The sequence below is a fragment of the Corvus moneduloides genome, chromosome 7 (assembly GCF_009650955.1).
Source record: "Corvus moneduloides isolate bCorMon1 chromosome 7, bCorMon1.pri, whole genome shotgun sequence".
NCBI classification, from domain to species: Eukaryota; Metazoa; Chordata; class Aves; order Passeriformes; family Corvidae; genus Corvus; species Corvus moneduloides.
Genome location: NC_045482.1, coordinates 23,223,955 through 23,246,147, shown reverse-complemented (window position 1 = coordinate 23,246,147; position 22,193 = coordinate 23,223,955). Strand labels below are relative to the sequence as shown.

At 41.9% G+C, this 22,193-nt stretch overlaps 1 protein-coding gene across 4 annotated transcripts in view; it reads left to right on the top strand.

Moving 5' to 3' along the window:
- The window catches only part of LOC116446445 (unconventional myosin-X-like), a 93,791-nt gene that overhangs the window by 62,379 nt on the left and 9,219 nt on the right, over positions 1-22,193 (top strand). For all 4 annotated transcript variants that reach the window (XM_032114260.1, XM_032114259.1, XM_032114261.1 and 1 more), the window contains 15 exons: positions 2,564-2,603; positions 4,096-4,887; positions 6,934-7,057; positions 7,533-7,776; positions 8,593-8,688; positions 10,331-10,424; positions 11,033-11,088; positions 12,155-12,297; positions 13,640-13,834; positions 15,559-15,716; positions 16,955-17,078; positions 18,856-19,153; positions 20,386-20,593; positions 21,338-21,474; positions 21,638-21,761. In XM_032114260.1, the coding sequence (XP_031970151.1) occupies positions 2,564-2,603; positions 4,096-4,887; positions 6,934-7,057; positions 7,533-7,776; positions 8,593-8,688; positions 10,331-10,424; positions 11,033-11,088; positions 12,155-12,297; positions 13,640-13,834; positions 15,559-15,716; positions 16,955-17,078; positions 18,856-19,153; positions 20,386-20,593; positions 21,338-21,474; positions 21,638-21,761 (2,833 nt within the window). The remainder of the gene's footprint in view (positions 1-2,563; positions 2,604-4,095; positions 4,888-6,933; positions 7,058-7,532; positions 7,777-8,592; positions 8,689-10,330; positions 10,425-11,032; positions 11,089-12,154; positions 12,298-13,639; positions 13,835-15,558; positions 15,717-16,954; positions 17,079-18,855; positions 19,154-20,385; positions 20,594-21,337; positions 21,475-21,637; positions 21,762-22,193) is intronic.

Below are 22,193 nucleotides of genomic sequence, written 5' to 3'. Positions count from 1 at the left end.
CCTAAAAAATGAGGTGGAAGTCCACAGAAATTGCAAATCAGCTAATCTACTGAGAACAAGCAAAAAAACCCCAACACAAGTGTAGAGACAAAATCAGAAGGACCTAGGTACAATTTGAACTGAACTGAAACTGAACTGAAAAGTTGGCATGTAGTTATTGTGCATACACTGGTAGCAAAGGGGAGACATGGAACAATTTGGTCTAACATTCAACAGGAAGAAAAATAATAATGTTGAGAAAACTGAGGTATTTGATGCTATTTTTATCTTCCCCAAAAGCTTAACTGTTGGACACTAAATATGATTAGGAAGGATGTACAAGAATTCAGAACATGTCATGGAAATAAAAGTTTAGAAAATGCTCAGATAAATCAAATTACAAATTATAAAGAAGGTATTGGGACTCGGTGAAAATAATGTTTGGATCCTTCAAGAACTAGCAAAAGAAGTTTAAAACAGCTATTCTCTTTTCTTCTCCTTTGTGGATAGTAATGGAGTTTCCATAAAAATGGAGAATACCAAACAATAATGACACCTTTTAAAATGGGAAAAGGAAAAATGAGAGAACTGTGGACCAGTCAGCCTAACATCAATTTCAGGAACATACTGAAACAAATAATCAAGCAGTTGTAAATGCTTGATAAAGAAATCAAGCCAGTGTGGATTTCTGAAGAGCAAACAGTATTAAAATTACCTGTTTCCTTCTGTGGTAGCTTATGGCATGTCTTGTGGACAGGGAAAACCCATGGAGGATAGGAAACTTGACTTTGGGTTGGTAAAAGGTAGGTAAGGGTTTTGATATGTTGCGACAGTATTCTAAGATGCTAAAAGAAATTTGCTTTGGAAAAAAGTACCTGAAGCAGGATTAGGATTTGTGTTTTTACTGCATTTTAATTAATAAACAATAGTAGCTTTTTGTTAAATAGAAGAGAACTCTTGAATGGGATTCTTCCATGATATGTGCTGGATATGGTACTTGTGCAATGTTTTCATAAGAATTTGGATGAGGAAATATGAATATCCTTATTAAATTTGCAGATAAAACCATCTGCTGAGGGGCTGTAGGCATATAGCCTAGGATTACAGTTCAGATAATTTTGGCAAGTTAAAAGAAAGGATCTGAAAAACAGGGTAAGTTTTGTAACAGACATACGCAGATTTAGTTAGGAATAATCAAGGAGCAGAGGAGGAATGTGTACTTCAGCAGCAGGAGCAAGGTCTGGAGGCTAAGTTGAGCATGTCACCAGTGTCATGCTGTGTGAGAGGAGAAAGCAAATGTTCTCTGTCAACCAGATTGTTTCTGTAAGATGTGCTGATACTTCTGTACCAGTTGACACTTGTAAGACTTCATTTGGAGTACTGTCCCTAGTTTTGGGTATCACATTTCAGGAAGAGTGTAGATCAGTTGATGATGACTAGAAAGCAGCAAGAAATACCAAAGGTTTAAAAACTGTGAGGAACAGTTGCAGGAATTAGTATGTAGATTATAGGTGGTATTCCTAATTTGTTTTAAAATGGTTGTGCTTTTGAGCCCTCTTACCGTTTAAGGCAATTGTTTAACTCCTGATGACTGCTAGGGATCTTTCAGTAGAGTTGGAACCATCTGGATCTCAGTTATGCCAGCTTTCCTTTACAAATATTTCCTGGATTTTTTTAAGAGAGTGAGCACAAGAGTGAGAGCTTTAAGGACTCTGTGACTTGCAGCTGCAGTTTGGAATTTGGCTGGGAAAATCTGCAAGGCCTGGGAAATAAATATCATTGCCCTCCTGTTCTCCCTGGGGTTGAGTTATGGATTTGAAAGTTACCACTGGCAGTGGTAGCTTTCTTCCATCCAGCAGCATCCTATTCCTGTTCCTGCTCCCTAAGCATGACCCTGGCATTTGTCTGTCTGCTGGTTCAGTTGCTCGTAGCATTCTCACTCTGGAGAAACTGGCCACAGTGACAGCTTTCTTTGGAGTACAGCCTTTTTGATGTAGGTGGAGATTCCACACCATGGGGTAGTTTTTCTCCTCTGCTCATATTTATGAACAAACTCTGACTCTTACAGTCTCCACTAATAAACTGGGTTTTGCATGCCCCTGAGAAGTTATGCCAGTTGGGGCTTTAATACAGTAAAAGTGAAACAAAACACAAATCCAGTGCTGGTATTGCAATAATTCTGTTTAAAAAAACCACAGTTTCCTGATATCTGTCAATTACACACGTACAACCTTAATATTCACAGACTTAAGAGTACTTAAGAAGATTCTGTTTACATTTATCATGAGTCTGATTTGTTTTTCTGTCACTGTTTCCAATGTCCTTCCTGGTGTGTTCCAACTAATCCAATTTTCTAATTGATCTGAAAGTTAAGTGCATGGGGAAAATCTGTTACATCCACAAAGGTCATGCCAACCACAGAGAATTGGATTTTTACTAAATTGCAAAAGCTTTTAAATCAGTCTTACAGTAAGTACCTCATTTTAACCTTATTCATGGAAGGATGATGTGTCCATGTAATTCTGAAAACTTCACATAGGAGAGCTAGGTCTGTCTCTGACTGTCATGTCTTTCTTTTTGACAGAGAAAAGGAGCAACTGAATGCACTACTGCAGGTGGCCCAGGTACGTTCAACAGTTACTCTTTTCACATGTTTTCTTGTGAGTGTCTGTGAAGAGTCCTCCATTGCCTCCACTTTGTCTGGATACTGATACTGTTATTGTGGCAACACTGTTTAGAAAATGGGCTTTGTCCACTCAAAACCTGCCGGCGTTTGGCTTTGGCAGAGGTGCACAGAGTTAACAAGGTAGGGCTTTTCTCAGGGCTCTTGTATGAGCTTGCATAGGTTCTATTTGAAAATTTCCGTATTGAACACGCAGCATCCTCTTTTTATCTCTACTGCTTGAGCTTGTTAGATAACCTTGTGATGTGCTACATTGTGATGCAGTCTGTTCTGCTGGATTGTTGCCTCTAACAGCCAAAATAAGAGTGCAGCCAACTGCTGCCATGGCTAAAATAAACCCCTTGTAGCTGATCTAATTGTTGGTACTTGACATACCGAAGAGCAGACCACCTACCCTGAGGTGTGTGAAAATAGCTGTGTATGCCATTGGTTTTCTTCCCATACCACTTGTTCCCCAGTTTCAGACCATCTTTGTTCAGGAGAGATGACAGATTAGAGCGCAGAAATGCATTCATCAACATGTGAGAGTCAGGTAGAGAACAAGGAACAAGACAACTAAAGAAAACAAGGATTAAGGCTTAAACAGGCCAATATATTGACTGCATTGTCATAAGTCCTATCAGGAAGTACATTAAATCCTATTGGAATTTATTTTTGCTTTTTCTCATGTGTGCATCTTTCCTCTCATGTATGTTTTCAACGTCCTCTGTGGAGGAGAGGGTGGCTTTATCTTACAGTTAAACATCAGTGAAAGTTAACCAGTATCTTCCATCTTCTAGTTATCACATGTCAGCGAGAAATCAGTGTGGAGAATGGAGTAAGACAGAGTCTTCAGCAGTCAGCTGTCAGCCATCTAGTGATCCTAAAGAATGCCAAGAAATTCTGGGTGGAGTTTTGTTGGGCTGTGGTTTAAGTGGATGCAGTCCTGCTTCCTGCACATCTCCCTTCCAGCCCCAGATTCTGATGGTCAGATGCCCATTTCAGGAAACAATGGAATTTCCAGAGCTCTTAATGAATTTCTGGGAAATCTTCAGCTCTTAAGCAGTCTGTGCATATATGTATTCATATATAGTTGCTTTCTCCTATATGTGTGCGAGTTTAAAAAGAGAGAATGGACTTTTGGGCTGCTTTTATCCAAATTGCAGTGTACAGTGACCAACAGATAGAGAGGCTCTTCTGAAAATTCACTGAACCCAGTGAGCTTCTTTTTATGATTCATAAAGGAGGCAGATTTCTGGGAAAAAGGACATACCTGAAGGTCCAGTAGTTCTGCCTTTAGCTTTTACACTGTGAATAATTGCAGGATGCTTGGAGTCATCTTTCTGCAGATGGTGAGTGCAGGGGAAGTGCAGGAGGCAAGAGGAGTGAAAGGTCCAGGCAAGGATCACATACAGGTTGAAGAAAGTGCTTTAACACTGTTAAAATTCTTTAAGGTGGAAACAGTAGACACTGCGGAGGTGGATATTCCCCTGCAAGAAGAAGAGAGACGTCAGATGGAGGAGATCTTAAGGCTGGAGAAGGAGATTGAAAAGTTGCAGCAACAGAAGGAGGATCACATGTCTGTCATCTCTGAAGACACCAGGAGTGAAATCAATAGGCAGCGAGAAGAAGAGATACAGAGGTTAGAAAAAGAGGCGTCAAGGGTTGCCCAGGAATTCTTGGAGTTGCTGGATTTTGGCAATCTGGATGAAAGTGTGCAGAACTTAGAGCACTCACTTTCTAGTGAGGGGACACTCAACATTGACTACAGCCTGGTGGCACCCCTGGCTGAAGAAGAAGTCGATGAGGGTTTTCATGCCGATGATGATGGACGGCCAACTTCCAGTTTGGTGGTCTCGAATCAGCATGGCACCAGAAACAGCGGTAACTATTCAAAGGAACTTGCAAACACAAGCCTTTTGCATCTCCAGAGGGAAGTGAGAGAGGCTGTCCCTGCTCCAGGACTGCCTGTGGAAAGAACCACTAGCCCCAAGGAGCAGAGAGCCTTATCTGGCCCAGCAGAAAGCGTTTACAGCACTGTCTCCGACACACAGAGGAGTAACAGTGGAGAGGGAGGAGAGCCCATATACACTTCCCCCCCAGATGTGGAGTCCGACTACGACCATGAGGAGTTTGATGGCTATGGAGATGCAGGTAACGCCTCAGCTGAGCCTCTGAATGATGAAGAGGGTCTGAGACACTCCCATGGTACCAGCCTGGACTCCAATCGTGGCAGCCTGGACTCGGTGAGACTCCCTCCCTTCACCTTTCTGGATATTAGTGTGACTTTGTTGATGTTTATAACATCTTTGCCTTCTTACTGTCTGCCTGTTCACTCTGGGTATAGTTACTGATATATAACTCTATCTTACATCAATAATCAGCTTGAATAAAAGGGAACAGTCATAGGCTGAAGGCCAGAGGGCTTGTGATTGTCTGGTGTCTGCTGGCACACAAGCTAGTACATGTGTACCTATTTTAGATGGTTTCCATCGCCATGTGTTAATATAACACCCTTTAGGAGGAAGGAAAGCAGACAACTGGTATTTTGTAGGTATATGGTCTACCTTAGAGAGATTTCACAGAAGGGGCCTAAGGTTCCAGTGTGCAGTGACAAGAAAAAATGGAAAAGGCTGTGGTTTGATAGGTCTCCATCACTAAAACTTCTCTTGTTCTGTTCAGAGTCGAGGGTTTATTTTCAGCTGCTGTGTACAAGTTAAGCTATTCTAAAGCTGGAAGAAATTACTGTGCTGATCGGGCTGGGTCCCAGTGCACACAGCCAACATCACTGAACCATTTTTAATCCTGCTGCAGGGACAATGATGGGGTGGTAAAGCTGGGCTATTGGCCTTGCACTTGTAGTATCTCAGCTTAGATCCCACGCTGGCTCTGGACTTGCTGAGTGCCCTCAGGCCTGAGTGCCCTCAAGCTGGTTAATAACGCAATGATAAACCCCCTTACAGAACAGGATGTCAAAGCCCACATAAGATTGTGAGGTGTTCAGGTGTGAAGCCAATGACAGCCACAAAAATACTTCCAATAAATGACATCCTGAGAAGAGACACTTGAAATACAAAATATCTTTTAGAAAACTATTGAATTTTTATTTTATTTTTAGGAATTCCATTTACTTCCTTCAGTATGCTTTTCCAATGACAGATTGTGACTTTTCTTAAAAGGTTGCATGATTTTCTTGTTTGCGTTTCCCTAATGTCAGCTGCCAGCCATCAGAATTTGTTATGATTTGATCTGCTTGAGTAAAGGTACCTTCTCTGTGGGCAGAAAATCAGTCAGGTAATATTCAAATGATGAATCATTCTGTCACAGCTTAGGCTGGTTCCTACCACTCTTCTTAAAATGCAAAGAGAAGTGGAGGGTTTTATTGTGCTCCTCAGTGAGTAAGACTAATGAAAAAGCCAGTTGATACTTTGTCATAGTGTGAGCCACAGGAAGAGATAACCACAGCTGAGGCAAGATCCCATCCGTAGCTGCTGTTCCAAGGCTACCTGGTTTTTGAAACCTAATGCCAAGGGAGAGAATGAATGAGTGGACCAGGGATGAGACAAAAGAGGAGCACGAAGGGGTCACAGAAAGAAGAGAGAAGGGAAAATGAAAAGAAGCAACATGCGTTTGAGGAAGGAAAAGATCTAAGGAACTGCCTTCATTAGTATTAAATTAATAAAGCAAATCAAAGGAAATTGTATTTAAGGTAAAGGAAATTATTTTGTGTATGAAGTACTTTCTTATGGCTGAAGGCCTTTATCTAGTTGGAGAACAGAGATGAGTAAATTCTGTACTATTATTTCAGTAATTCAGATTGATATTTTTAGAGTTCAGTTATCCTGGACTGTGCTTTTTCTCCTAATCAACCCAAAGAAAGTATTTTCCTTGCTGGGGTTAAATCACTATTCAATCTTGTCTGGCATTGTGGCCTTTCTGCCAGAAAAATCAGTAAACTTCTCCAAAATGAAAAATTCTCTCTTAATGCCATCAAATTAGATTTTGCAAGGTGGGCTCTGCCTTGAGTCAGGAAGTTTTGTTACTGCAGGGAACTGGAGCTTTCTAGCCATGTCCACTGCTCTCCTTTCAGGTATGAAAATTCCGTGCTCTTGCTTTAGGCATTAATGGATAAGCTGTCAAGCCTCTACTTTTACCACAGTGCTTTTTTAGCAAAGGGCCTATGTATAGTTTTGCACCTTCTGATCATGTGGCCTCTGTAACCCTGTTAATTGCTCCAGTCCTCCTGTGACCAGGAGAACCCAAGTAGCCTGTATCTCTTCTTTTTTCTTTAGTTTCTGGACAGCGAAGAAGAAGTGGATGTTTACATTGATACAGATGAAGAGTTTTGTAATGGACGAGTCACTATCTTCAATGGCTCAGGGCCGCCCTATTTTCACAGTTATCTCTACATGAAGGGTAAGTGGATTTTGCCAAAACTGTGGATGGATGGGATCCTGGAAACCTGATTTCCTCTTCCGTTTGTCCAGAATCATCATCTTTATTTACTCTTAGTTCTCAGTTTATTCTCCTCTTTTCTTCTTCTTATTTAAAACAACAAATAAAGAGATAGGAGCTGGGTGTCAGGGATATATTTGCCACTGAGACCTGATTGTTCCTACTTGGTATGGGCTTAAATGATTCATTCTCAGGTACAAAACTGAAGTCAGAACAAAAATACTTGAGTAGTGCATATATTTCTATATTTTGCTTTTGTTTCACTAGCTTTGTTCTGTTTTTTCTATGTCTGAAGTTAAGCATAACTTTGTCTCCTTCAGTTCCTTTGTTTCATGTAGGAACTGAGGTGGCAACTGCTCCTGCCCAGGAGCAGGATCAGAGTGGAAGCATGGCCCCTGTTGCACGTCTGCTGAAATTTTGCTCCCTCACTTTGCAGGAGGTCTCATGAACCCGTGGCGGCGGCGCTGGTGTGTCCTGAAGAACGAGGCCTTCATGTGGTTCCGCACCAAGCAGGAGGCCCTGAAGTCAGGCTGGCTCTACAAAAAAGGCGGAGGAATGTCAACGCTTTCACGCCGCAACTGGAAGCGCCGCTGGTTTGTGCTTCGAGAATCCAAGCTGATGTACTTTGAGAATGATAGTGAGGAAAAGCTGAAGGGGACTATTGATATCAGAAGGGCAAAGTGAGTGCAAAAATAAATCCCTTTGGTCCCTAGTATTCGCTCTCTAAACCAGTAGTGAAGGGTCCAGTTCTGCTCTTCATCGGCCTGCATATCTCCCATGGTGCTTGGAGAATCAGAAACAAAGGAAGGAAAAGACAATTACAGCATCTAGTTTTACTCTGGAGGGAGTCTGCAATTACTTGATAGTTCTTTTCCTAGTCTTGCATTTCGTAATCCAGCAGAAGCTCTTTCCAAGCCATGGATGGAGCCAGACCAGGAGGGGCTAATTAAGTACATACCCCATGCATTCTCTCCTACCCAGACTCCATCTGTTTTCTGGCTTCTCCAGGCATTTCACAGAGGTATTATGAAGCTCACAGCAGGATTTGAATTTGGCAGCATGTACTGTGCCTTTTCCTGAGTCCTGAATGCTCTTTCTGCTGCCATAGTCAATTCCTCAGCTCCTGCTGTAAGAAAGGACAAACTGGTCACCTATTAGCATTACGTGGGCCTGTAAAATGCTAAAAAGAATGGCACACCCGCCTTTGTGAGCAGATCTCTGTATCAACCTCCCTTTTATCTCTTGTTCCATTTAGTCTGCTGGTGTCTTGAAAATCCATGTAATGCCTTAAGCTTTGGTTTTTAACTGTACAAATCTTTTAAAACATCTTGATGTATATTGGCTGAATTTTGTATTTCTGTCAGAGTTACAAGCCATCTGAACAAGTGATTTCCCTTCTGTGTAGTGGAAGGGCATGATGTGAAAGAACCGACCAGATGGAATTCAGGCCTGTGAAAGGTTTTTAGCTTTGGCTCTTGTGCTTTCTTGTGTTCCAGAGAGATTGTGGATATTCATGAAAAGGAGAATGCCTTGGACATTGTGACAGAAGACCGAGTTTACCACATTGTTGCAGAGTCACCAGAAGATGCCAGGTACAACAGGGAGTTCTGTTAGGTTTGTTCATTCAGTGCAGGTCTGACCCAGGTACTCATGGGAGAGTTTGAGAAACATAATAAATTCCCTTTTGCTGGAGAAAAGGGGGGGATTTGTTCCAGAGCGCCATTTCGGGCTTCCTGGGACGTACCCCACCTACTTTGGGGACTTGATGTTACAGCTACCGAGGTTGTGGTTCAGCCTGCCAGTCACAGGACTGCCAGCCTCTCATGTGGCTGTGAGCATGCTGAATTCAAGGGTTACTTCAGCAGACACACAAACCTTAATATAAACTGGAACATCTAATGGCTGATTTATTTATTTAATGGAATCTTGAATCAAACAAAAAGTCTATTCATGTTGTCTGTAAATGATTGCGAGAGCAGCTGGGTTTTGTCCAGGAGACAGAAAAAAGGCTGCAGCTTATCAGAGTCTGTAGTGTCATCTGATAAAATCTTCCCAGTGCAAAGCAAACAAGTGACTCATGTCCTTCCTTCTTGGCATCCTGGCCAGACAGTGGGAATCAGTTGTTTAAGGGCAGGTTGGACAACCCGTCCTGGCTGTGCAAAGCCAAGTTAAGAGGTTACTGTCCCCAGCCACTCAGGTCTTCCCTCTTCTACCACATTTGCTGAGGTTTCTGCTGTCTCAGCCCTGACAGTGTAACTGTTTCTCTGATCTACTGATTCTGTGAAGTTATATAGGGAATATTATTGTTTTGTTTGGTGTATGGAAAGAAAGGGGGAAGAATTGCAGTTTAACAGAAATTGACTGAAGAACAGCCATATGGACAAGAAACAGGTGAATTTAGGGGACTGGTAGCAGAAGGAGCAATAACTTCTTAGCCCAGAACTTCCACAACTGCAGTAGGCATGCCCTAAGATAACACTGCAGAATTGTTAGGACAAGTGTGAACCAAATGTGGCCTCTGTCTATGCCCTGTCAGTCTCTGTTCTGAGGGAGAAGAAAGCACCACCACTCGCAGTAGCAAAGGGCAGATAAGCAGATGTCATAGAGTATCCAGTCTGAGAATCCTCCATGAAGTATAGATGTTTGCTGATCTCACTGGAAGCTGCAGATAAGAATCTGCTTTTTCTGCAACAGCGATTAGCCTCCAGATACGTCTGTAGGAGAAGCCCTTTCACAGGCAAAAAACTTAACTCCAGATTCACTTATAAACAAACCCATGATTAATTGCCAGCCACATGACTTTCGAGTTTATTAGCAGATCAGAGAGAGACTAATCAAGAAGGCTCCCAGGCGTCTCTAAGATTCTAGTCCAGGAAGATTCCCAACAAACCCTGTTTTTACAAGTACTGTATGCTCTTCTCAGCCTGCTGGCATGGGCTCCCTGTATAGCCACTGCCTATTTAGAGTTCCTTGAATAACAAGTAGAAAAACTGGATTTTGCAGGAGCAGCTGTCAGTGGGTTGAAGAACGTGCACAGAATTTTCATGGATAAATAAGGAGGAAGGAAGACATTAGGATCTGGTATGATCAGCCCAAGAGATATTTTGTGGCATAGTACTCAGGAAATTGTGAATGAAGAAATTTTCCCAGTGGCGTCTTTCCAGGTTCCTTGATCGTGTTCTCAAGCCAGTTTCACTACCGAAAGTTTAATTCTGATTCTGTTTTGATTGGCAGCGGTTGGTTTAATGTCCTGAGCCGAGTGCACAGCGCTACAGCACAGCAGCTGAGGGAAATGCAGGATGAACAGGCCAATCCAAAGAATGCTGTGGTGAGTTACTGTGCAACCAGCCTGTGGGCATGCTTGGAGCCCAGTGCGTTTAACTATTTGTGCATGTTTTCCCAGCACATGCACTGCTGTACTTCATGAGCACTATAAGAAAGTTGGACAGTAATTAGAAAGAAACAGCAAAGCTGATAGCAAAGAGGGTAAGCAGTGGGGAACATGGTGCTTTTGGTGGGTTGCTCAGCTTGATCACAGATAGCTCTTTTTGGTTGGAGGAGAAGAGGGAGGCTGCCTCATGCGGATAAAATGTCTTTGGATGGGACTAGTCTGGGTCACAGTTATTCCAGACAGAAGATAGCAGTTGGGAAGAATGGTGTATTTACGTATTTTGCCAGTACAGAGATAATAGCTAAGGTTATTTCAGACCTTCATGATACTCTCTGGAAACTTGTAACTGTTTTTCCTCCAGTCCTGTGAAGCCCTTGCACATCTTATGCTGTTTAGGGAGCAAAGATGACTCACTTGTGCCTTTCTTGTATGTTCATTTGTACTCAAGCTATTGGAATTCAGAGGAATGGTTTCAATTCCAATCCTATTCACAAAGGAGGATGCCTGTAATCTAAAATGGAATCTGTGTCTTCTTCATGCTACAGGGAACCCTGGATGTTGGGCTTATTGACTCTGTCTGTGCCTCAGACAATCCTGATAGGTACGTACAGCAATCTGACCATCCCTTAAATCAGAAACTCCCTACAGTATTTTTGTGGGTAGGTCCAGGTTTCCTGTGGGGTTTGTATTTGTTTAAACTCCTAGATCTTTTCTCCAAACAAATAAACATAGCTGAAATCTTCAGCTTGTTTCAAGCAATGTCACTTCATAGGCATGAAGTCCATATACATATTGTCTTCAAGTCAAAGTTTCTCCTTCAACTCCTAAAGTGAAAACAGCATAATCTCGATGCTAAAAAATTACCTGTTATCAGCGCTGATCAAATATGTCCAGCAAAAGCAACACTTCCATTTTTTCAACAGAGTAACTTTGAGTTAATCTTGTAAATGTAGGGGAAAGAAACAGCATTGTGGAAGAATAATGGATGAATTTACAAATCTGTGTTATTCTTGGTATCTTTTCCGTGCAACAGAGCACAGACCTTTAGTTAGTTTCAGAGAAGAGATGATGGGACTTTTCATATCACTTTATGTTAACATTTAATTATTTCCCACATGTTAACAGGTTCAGCCAGGGCAAAGATACCACAGTGCTGAAGTAAAATATTAGCTATTAAGTTACTTACCTCTGTGGTCTGGGCTTTTTTTCCTTACACAGGTTGCTAGGACTTCGTAGTTACTAGTTCAGAAAATTCATTTCAGAAGTGAACTAGGATTTCATTGATCAAAACATTTTAGGCAGTTCTCAGCCTGTCCTCCTCATAAGTAATCTGTGTAGCAGTGAAAACTAGGAACAAATAGTAAGCTGAACAGTCAAAATTTGTTTATGTATATGCTGAGGTATGCTTTTACTGGAGTATCAATGTTTGAAGCAATGTTAAACAAATTCTGAGGAGAATGCTTATTCTCCACCAACATTTTTATGGAGCTTATTTTTATCTTGCATAGGTTTATGCATTTTTCTAACAGAGCTTCATTGCACCTTTTGCTTCGTACTTGCATTCTACTTTTCAAATTCTCTGTTTACGGGAAGGTAAAATGACTTTGGGTGTGCTGTGAGTTATTTGCATGGTTATGACTAATTTTAATGCTTTTGTTTTCTGGCAGACCGAATTCTTTTGTGATCATCACAGCCAATCGCGTGATTCACTGCAACAGTGACACTCCTGAGGAGATGCATCACTGGATCTCCCTGCTGCAGAAACCGAAAGGCGAATCCAAGGTCGATGGCCAGGAATTCCTTGTGAGAGGTGAAAGGAAATACATGCAATTACATGTGAAACTCATCTTCTGCTTATAGTCTGACAGGGAGATTTGATTGTTGCTGACTTGGGATTAGCAGCTCCCCAAACACTGCCTTTCTCTGCCCCCCTCCAGCTTCCTGCCTGCTGCTTGCCACATCACATGTGTGCTAGCCCTGGCTTTTATGTAATTCCCTGGCAGGTGGAAAAAAATAAGTACTTCATATGTTTAATTTTTTGATGGTAGTTCTAGCCTATTTAAACATGTCCAGTAAATGCCATCAGGGAATAGGAAAGAGCGTGGCTGCTGATGAGGAGCAGCTGGCTTAGATGGACTATAACATGACACTGTGGCTTTTGTTGTCAGCTCAGTTCCTTCTGACACCTGTCATATAGAGAGGGAGGGAGAGAGATCTTTGTGGGATTGCTGCTGTCCTCAGCTAAGCTAACTAACCTGATTGTGGTAAACATACCACAATCATTTCTCTGAGGTGAGAAAAATTCTCTGAGGTTGAGCAAAAGGTTTAAATTACGTTTTTAGTCAGAGCTTAGTTGAAGATGGCAGAGCATGAGTAAGCATCACATATATATTGCAAAATATTCCCCCATTTATCTTAAATATTTTTAAATTTCCTCTATACTTTGAGCTCATCACATGGTCTGAAATGTATGAAGACACTTATGATCCAGTCTGTGGAAAGCAAGTGCATGAGCAAATTGCCTTGCATCTTCCAGAAATGTCTGTGAAGGAATAAAGGTCTGAGAGTGGTTGTGGCAAGGCAGAAGGACAGGAAGAAAAGGATCACCAAAATGTGGCAAAAGCCTTTGACCTGAGTTGTAAAAACTTCAAGGAGATGGAATGATACAAAGGAGACTGACATCTGACAACAGTTTTAGTGCCTTGACTTCAAAATACTTAATTGCAAGGCAACAGTTCCTTTTACCTGGTGGTGTTCATTAGTTAAAAAGGAATGATCCTTTGCAAAGTCAGTGTATGCTCTGCTCTTCATAATAAGATGTCTGTGTGACAGCAGTGCAGCCACAAAGGCATATATTCAGGAAGGTCTGTCTCTGTCTTCTCTTTATATGGAGCCTCTTGTTTCAGTCCCACGTTTTTTTGAACATTCTGCCTTGTGGGTGGACATTGCTTTTTACACCTCTGAGTAGAAAACTGTCTTGACAGCTTTAGCAGTGCAGGCTGTAATTTTTTTCTGTTAAAGTATTGAATTTTCTTGATCTTTTTAATTTTTTTTCTTTATTTTGCGACAAATCTAAAATGACAGTGAAATTATTTGTCCTGCCCATGAGAGCAAGAGATGCACGTAGTGACATGTTTGCATTTCTGTGCTAGGCTGGCTTCATAAGGAGGTTCAGAGCAGCAACAAGATGTCCTCTCTGAAGATGAAGAAGCGCTGGTTTGTTCTGACCAACACTGCCCTTGACTACTACAAGTCATCCGAGCGCACGGCTGCCAAGCTGGGGACGCTCGTGCTCAACAGCCTCTGCTCTGTAGTGCAGCCCGACGAGAGGGTCTTCAAAGACACAGGTGAGAGGGAGAAAGTGGTGAAAAGCAGACTCCAGGTGTGCAGTTCCTGAAGAGGGGATGGTGCAGGACTGCAGTGGTGTGTTGTGTTGAGAAGGCAGTTATCTTGGTGTCGTCTGAGGCTTTGTGTCTGGCTGCAAACATCTCCGCCCGTGGAAACTGTAAGAGATTTGCAAAGAGACAGGGAACAGTGTGCAAGTGACTGTAAGTGTCTCACACCTGACAGAGGTACACAGTGCTGGTGTTTCTCGCTGAGTAGAGTCACTGCTTACTTACCTCAGTGTTCCCCAAGCAGGGTAATAGGTGTGAGTTCCTGTAGTTGACACTAATTATTGGTATATCTCCAGAACTGTCACCTTGTAGCATGACCTACATTTGTCTCTGGGGTCAGTGCTAACCTCTTAAATAGCAGCTATCCCATACACTGTAAGGCTTTGTTATAGCATCACTCAGCTTGATAGAAACAAAAGATGACAAAGGCCTGTGTTTGATTTCTGTGCAATGTGATGGAATTCCAGGAAGGCAGGATCCGGCATGATCCTCCATTGCCTGCCTTAGGAGTTTGGAAGGGAACCCAGATTATGGAGTAAAGGGTGAATCCCCCTTACAGAGATTGTGAACCTTAGAAAAAGACTTGAAATACTGGACATCTGAGTACTGGAGTTGCTTGGGATACCTTTTAAAGGGGCTAGAAGCTGGAAGTATTTAGTGAAATGAGATGAGAGGAAATTTATTCTGCTCATTCACAAGAAATTGTCCACATTTTTGGTATCAACAGATGTCTAGGGCTGCCTTTGGCAGATAGAATTGCCATCACCTTGACGTGTTCTCTCAGGTTGTCAAACACATATTTTTTAAAGTTCTGAGAGTTGATTTGGCAGTCTGACTGGATGCTGTGTGTAGAGCGGTCATTTTCCAAGTGATTAACAGGACAGTGTAGCCCAAATGATGTCTGTGAAAGTGAGCTGCCTGGTTGGCAGGCAGGTAGTCAGGTTACACTGCAAGAGACTTGCATCTTGGAAAGCTGTCTTTGTGCCAGTCTGGATTGGGACTTTCCTATTGATAAATATATTTTGGGAATGGGGATGTTAATGTCTACCTAGTGGATTTTAACCAGACACACCATATGTTGTTATCAAAGCAGCAAGGGTTTTCATCAGCCACAAGCTACAGGCTTTGATTATTAAGAGAATCAGTGATCTCTTAATAATTAAGTCCAGCCATTAGTCTAACATTGTCAAGTCCACCACTAAGCCATGTCCCTAAGTGCCACATCTACACATTTCTTAAATGCCTCCAGGGGTGATGACTCAACCACTTTCCTGGACGGTCTATTGACAACCCTTTCCTCTTGTCCTATTGCTTGTTGCTTGGGAGAAGGGACAGACCCCTACCTGGCTACAGGTCCTTTCAGGTAGTTGGAGATAGTAATAAGGCCCCCCCTGAGCCTTATTTTCTCCAGGTTGAACACCCCCAGCTCCCTCAGCTGCTCCTCACAGGACTTGTGCCCCAGGCCCTTCTCTGGGTCCATTGCTGTCCTTTGACACCCTGCTCCATAGCTTTATCTGCTCCATATCCTTCCCCGGTATTGAGCCCAGACTGATGGACCTTTAGTTCCCCAGATTCTCCTTCTTGCCCTTCTTGTAGGTGGATGTCACATTTGCTGACCTCTAGTCAACTACATGATATGGAAGCTGGTTTCACCTTCCACCTTTGTTTCTCCCCAGGCTACTGGAACATCATCGTCCATGGGCGAAAGCACTCGTACAGACTGTACACGAAGCTGCTGAATGAAGCCATGCGCTGGGCCTCTGCCATTCAGGGTGTCATTGACAGCAAAGTTCCCATAGAAACACCTACCCAGCAGCTCATTCGTGACATCAGGGTAGGTGGCATCCTGCTAATTCCCACATGAGCTGGGAGCAGCCAGACCACCACTGGCCTAACCCAGTCACTGCTGAGAATGTGGCACAAAATGAGGTTGCTCTCTTAAGGGGAAAATGAAAAAGAGTAAAAAATTAAACGTACACAACTGTGCAACAAAAAAAATTAAATCAAGTATTACATGAATTTTATTTTGTTACTTTGTTATGATTTTTTTGTTATTATTTATTTTGTTATTATGAATTTTGTTTTGATATGCGTAAGTCTGGACTATGACTCTGTGCAGTTAAAAATTGCATACAGAACCATCAAGTATTTGCAAATCTCTGCTCTATCCTTTCCACTCCTAAGCATCCTCCAGACACAAATAGAAAAAAATCCATTTCTACCAGCCATCTGACTTTGAGGTACCCTAAAGTTCTCTTCATACCTTAGGCTTGTATGGTTAAACATCAGAGTAAAGGGTGGAAAGACAATATCCTTCAAAATAGCAGAAATTGTACTACAGGAGTAATTTTTGAAAAGAAACTTGCCAGAAACTTTGCAAATAAACCTAGAATCATTTAAGGAGACCCACCATAGCATATTTCGGAAGAAACGTGTTCGTGATGACCTCTAAACTACATGCAATTAACTAGTTCATATTTAGGAAGAAAGAGCTGGGACTGATTGTAGAGAATCTTGGAAAACTTCAGCTCAGGGTTCAAGGACAAATGGAACATAATGTATTGTTAGGGAAGGAGTATAGGACAAAATGCAGAAGAGTGTGATCCAGTGTGTATGATAGTGACAGGCCTGGATTTTGAACACCATGGAGCATTTTGGTTGTTCCTCCTGTAAACACATGTAGTACAACCTGACAAGTTGAGAACAGGCTCATTATTACATACTGAAAATGGTTGATCTGTGGTCAGAAAGTCCATTAACCCTATCCTGTTAAAAGCTTGAAGGATATAGGAGAGAGGGATCATGCCATATGTATTACACAAGCCACGCTTGAAGGCAAGATTCTGTGCTTGGTGACCTGTGGGATGATGTAGTGTGGCTGTTCTTGTGTTTAATTTTCAGAAATAATGTACAGGGTAATTTTTAGATATGGATTATGCTTTGATAGCTTAGTACCCCATGGCACCTCCAGAAATTTAGACAAAGGTGGTTGAGCTTGAACCTAAATGTATAAGGGCATCCTGCCAAGGACTGTGCATATTTGAGGATAATTATTTTTTCTTTCTTTTCCAGGAAAACAGCACAAACTTTGAAGTAGTGGAACAGACGTATAGGAGGAACCCAATCTTGCGATACACCCAGCACCCCTTGCATTCCCCCCTGCTCCCACTACCCTATGGAGATGTTAGTGTCAACTGTAAGTATTTTACCCAAGTGACAGAATCCTCTCACATTTGGAGGGTCACTGAGGAGCCTGAGCACCACAAAATGGGCCTGTAAGCTCTCTCTGTGCAGGTGAAGTCTGTTTGGGGCAGTGAAGCCCACAGGGTTCAGGGAGGGAGCAGTCCCTTTCTCTCTCCCTGTCTTCTCTGGAGTGTGTTCTGTGTCCACTGCCTCTCATCATGGGAACACTGAATCTTAAAGTAAATGGGGGCAGATAGTTTATCATTCATCCAGGGGACATGCAGCCTGTGATCCTTTAGCCACAACTGGGTTGTGAGTGGCTCCAGTGGAAATACTGTAGCAGGATTACATCTTGCAGCTGGCAGTGGGGTAGTGTTTCTACAGAAGGTGCTGTAAAACCAGACTAAATGAATCCTTTTTCTCAAATGCGTCAGAAACATGAAAGAGCTAGAGTGATGGGCCACCAGAAAACCAAAGTGATTTGCTGATGATTACAGACTGTTTGACATATTGAAACTGAAAGCTGGTGAAGAACTATAGAAGCGTGTCTCATGTGGAGTGACTGAGTCACAGAATCTTTCAAGAAATTAATTTCCATCAAAGCAATGTATATAGGAAAATCAGTCTGCCACATGGGTAGTGATCTAGCTGTGCTTAGGAAAGTGAACATCAATTTACATAGCTTTATGAAAATGTGAACTCTAGTGGTGAGTACAGAAACAAAACGGCTAACGTGAGGTTTTGAAAGCCTAGAAAAGGAAAAATAAAGTCTTTGTGCAGCTGTATTGATATATCATGCACCTGCATCTTGAGTACAGGATACAGTTTTGCCTTCTACATCTCATCAAAGATACAGGAGATGTAAAAACCTGCCTAAAGATGATCAAAAGTACAGAAGAACTTGCCTACAATTAAGTGACTTAATAGAGGGCAGAATTCTTCAGCCACAAAATGAAGTTTTTAGGGCCAGAATATTGTCAAGGAGAAAGTGAAAGGGTATTAGCTGCTTGCTGTCTGTCACAAGGATCTAATTACATGGCAGATTAAAAGCACAGAAAAAATAAATTCTGAAATACAGAAAAATTACAGAGCAAGCACTTACACTGTGGAACTTACTGTATAGAGCTGTGTCTGTATTGTACAGTTAATACATGGCCACTGGGGAAGCAATTGCTGTACAGGAGATTCAGAAGGACCTAAAGCCCCAGAGATGGGCAAAGGAGAATGCAAGCCTGCATCTGAATGGTATCACACATGTCTGAGCAGTTCAAAAAGCAGACATTTAGGTGCTCAAAAAACTGAAGTTTTGGTCTAAGCATTTTAAATCTAAACAATAGCTATAAGTTGCATTTGTGGTACAGCAATTTGCCTAAGTTCTGTGTTGGCTCAGGGGTCAAAGCTAATACAGGCACAACACAGAATTGTGGAATTACACAGGTCAGGCTTGAGTGGCTGCATTCAGGTACCTCAGTTGCAGACACTGAAGCCTGAACTAGATTTCAGTGCTCATTTCCATTAAAACATGACTCTGCTTTTCTGCACAGTATATGCAGAAATGGATTGGCAGTGGTGCCAAATCAGATGTTAGCAAATACTAATTAAAACTGCATTTGAGCATTTTGAGAGGAAGCATTAATAAACTTCAACTATAAGTTTAAGTTCAGGATATGAGCTAATGCTCAGGTTGCTGTTCTTCTGTGACAGATGAGTATAGTTAATTGTAGTGCTGCTGGGCCAGTAGAAAATGAGGGAGATGCTCATCTCTTGTCACCTTTGTGATTGTTCCCCAGTGCAACAAGAGAAGGGTTACAGCAGCTTACAGGATGAAGCAGTGAAGATCTTTAACTCTCTTCAGGAAATCGAGACAGTGTCTGACCCCATACCCATTATCCAAGGCATCCTGCAGACCTGCCATGATTTAAAGCCCCTTCGTGATGAGGTGTACTGTCAGCTCATCAAGCAAACCAACCACATGCCACATCCCAACAGTGCTGGGAACCTGCACCACTGGCAGCTGATGACATGTATGAGCTGCACTTTCCTGCCCAGCAGAGGGATCCTGCGCTACCTCAAGTTCCACCTCCGAAGGTAAATGTCCCTTCCATTTGCAGCCTGTTTCCGTTTACTCTGCTGATCTTTGCTGCCTGTTGTAGTTACCTGTCTCACCCTCTTGCTGTGCAAACATCTTCCTGTGGTGTTCCAGCCTCCTACCATTGCACAGTTCTTGCCACCAGCTGTTCTGTGTATTCAGACTCCCCCCCTTGTCACCCGTCTGTTGTGCCAGAAGGATGTGGAATGTGAGTTACTCAAACAGAATACCATGAGACTGTGTTGCAGTGGGTTTACAGCTGATGACCTGCTGCTTACTAATGTCCATATAAACATTATCACCCTGCAGGAAAGGTGAGGGACTGTACTTTCATACTCAAGGAAATACATACTACCTTGCAGCTGGCACAGGCAAAAAGCATACTATGGAGTAGGAGAGACACTGTAAATCCAATTTATAATTTTTCAAGGTTTGTTGAATTAAGCACGTAATGCTTGCAATTTTTATTTTTAATCTGTTTTAACCTCCCATTTTCGTGAATTAAATCAGTTACATTTCTTCCCAAGTCATCTTCAGCATCTAATGCAGCTTTACAAAGCAATATGCTCTGGGGCTGAGCTGCAGCTGTGTAGCCTCGCTCCATTCTTAATAATGAAAAAGGTCAATAAAATCTATTTGATTTCTTCCAGGCTAGGAAAGAGTGAGATGAGATTTTGTCAATACACCAAATATCTACATCCAGGGCCTGGGTCTGAGATGCTGAAGAATACTCTGTGTAGGCATTTCATTGTTTTATCACTGGAGTTGCAGATAATGTTATACTTAGACCTGCTGGCCTTGGAGGGAAGAAAACCATGTACAGGCATCTGCTTTCTATCTTCTTAATTCTCAAGCATACTGTAAAACTGGCTAAAACACAGCCAGTAAATTAAAAAAAAAGCAAAACCATTAAGAATAAATGAAAAAAGTTTACATTTGGTTTCATAGTTTTTATTCTCAGTTTTGTAAATTCAGCTAGTCAATCCTGCTATCTTCAGCTGTCACTAAACTCCTGAAAATTTGAACTGCTTATTTCATGCATTGCTGAGAAATGGCACTGAAGTTACTTTGAAATGACTAGTATGTATGGTTTAGGAAATGAGCTTGGTTTTTGTGGGGTTGCACTTGACATCAGCCTCTCTACCAAACTCTTTACTTGCAGTAGTCTAATTTTTAGGGTAATGTATTGTTTACTGTGTAATGGGGTTTTTTTGCTTCTCTTTACAATTAGGGTAAAAGACCTCTTTCCAGACTCAGAAATAGACAGGTATGCACAGTTCATAAGCGATTCCCTGAAGAGAACAAAGACGAGGGAGTTTGTGCCCTCCCAGGAGGAAATACAGGCTCTCCTCACCCGTGAGGAAATGACCACAACAGTGTATTGCCATGGTGGTGGCTCCTGCAAAATAACCATCAACTCCCACACCAGCGCCGGGGAGGTAATGCATGAGTAGCATTAACCAGATGTGAGCACGTCTGTGTCTGGAGAGTGGATCTGTTGAAGGGACACCCTTTCCCCCTTCATTTCCAATTTATCTTTTTTTTTTTTAATTACAGCTTTTTTTGCTATATGTTTGGGGAATGTTCAGCATATTCTACAAGGCTAGTGCCCAGGTTGTAGAATATCACCTGACTGACAACCATGCTGCAAAATCTAAACACTTCTGGTGTTCTGCCCTTTGTCTGAGGACTTGCTAAACAGAGTTTTCTGGACAAGTGGACAAGGAGAGAGTCCAGTTCATAATGGAATCCTTCTGAGAGAGATAACTTAATCATTAGCAGGTCACAAGCAGGATTCCAGGTTGCAGTACTCATGTCTGTGAAAACATTAGTGCTAAACAGAAGAAAAAGTGGAATTGTTACTAGAGGAACTGAGACTGTCATCATGACATATGAATACAGTATGTGCCTATATCTTGTGCAGAATTCTAATTCCCCTGTCCTTGAAAGGGTCATGAAGATTGAGAAGATTCAGAGAAGAAAAGTGAAGACGATCAAATATAAGTAATGACTTCATTGCAGGGAATGATCTTTTAGGGTTAGAATTGTTTAATCTGAAAACATGGTAATAAAGGGAGAAATGTGATGGAGATGTATGAAATGATAGGTATCCTGAAGAGGTACTGATTCTTTATTGTGAAAGGAGGAGTGATGCCTACTGTGTGACGTGTCTGATTTTGCAGGTGGTTGAAAAGCTGATCCGAGGGTTGGCAATGGAGGACAGTCGGAACATGTTTGCACTCTTTGAACATAATCAGCAGGTTGACCGTGCTGTGGAGAGTCGGGTGATTGTGGCTGATATCCTGGCCAAGTTTGAGAGGTAAAAGAATGTTTCATAAAACCTTTAATTCCTAGTTGGATGTAACACTGGATTTCAGAACCCAGGATTACCTTCAGATTGTAGTTGTCCTGTGGACATTACAGTACCATTGTATTTCTCCTTACTGTTTTTTTCCCTTCTCATTTTCTTTTCTATCTTACAGACTTGCTGGCTCTGAAGAAGAAGAGGAGGAAGGACAGTGGCAACTGTATTTTAAGCTATATTGCTTCTTGGATATTGAGAATGTTCCCAAAGATGGGGTGGAATTTGCCTTCATGTTTGAGCAGGTAAGCTAACCCTGGGACAATGATTTTGTTTCCAGGGTGGCAAAAGCACACAAGAGGATACAGAAAACTGGTTTACCTTTCATTGGAAGTGGGAATGCTGGTTGTAACAGAAGAATTTGGTGTGTTGGATTTTTGCCTGTAATCTACTAAGCAGATGACCATTCTCGGGAAGATGAGTATTAGAACAAAAGCAAGAAAAACTAACAAAGGCTTAAAAAAATGGAAGATTAATGATAATTAACTTTTTTAAAACTTGGTCTTTAATTTTAGAAGGCAGAGAAATTTGGGTAATGATACAAGAGAATCACTAGAAGTAGCTGCTTGCAGACCATAAATGTAAAGAAAACTGGAAAATCTATCTCTCTGGAAATCAGCTTGCAAGAACAGCACATCACTGGGGTGTTACCAGAACTAACTATGAAACCTATCTTT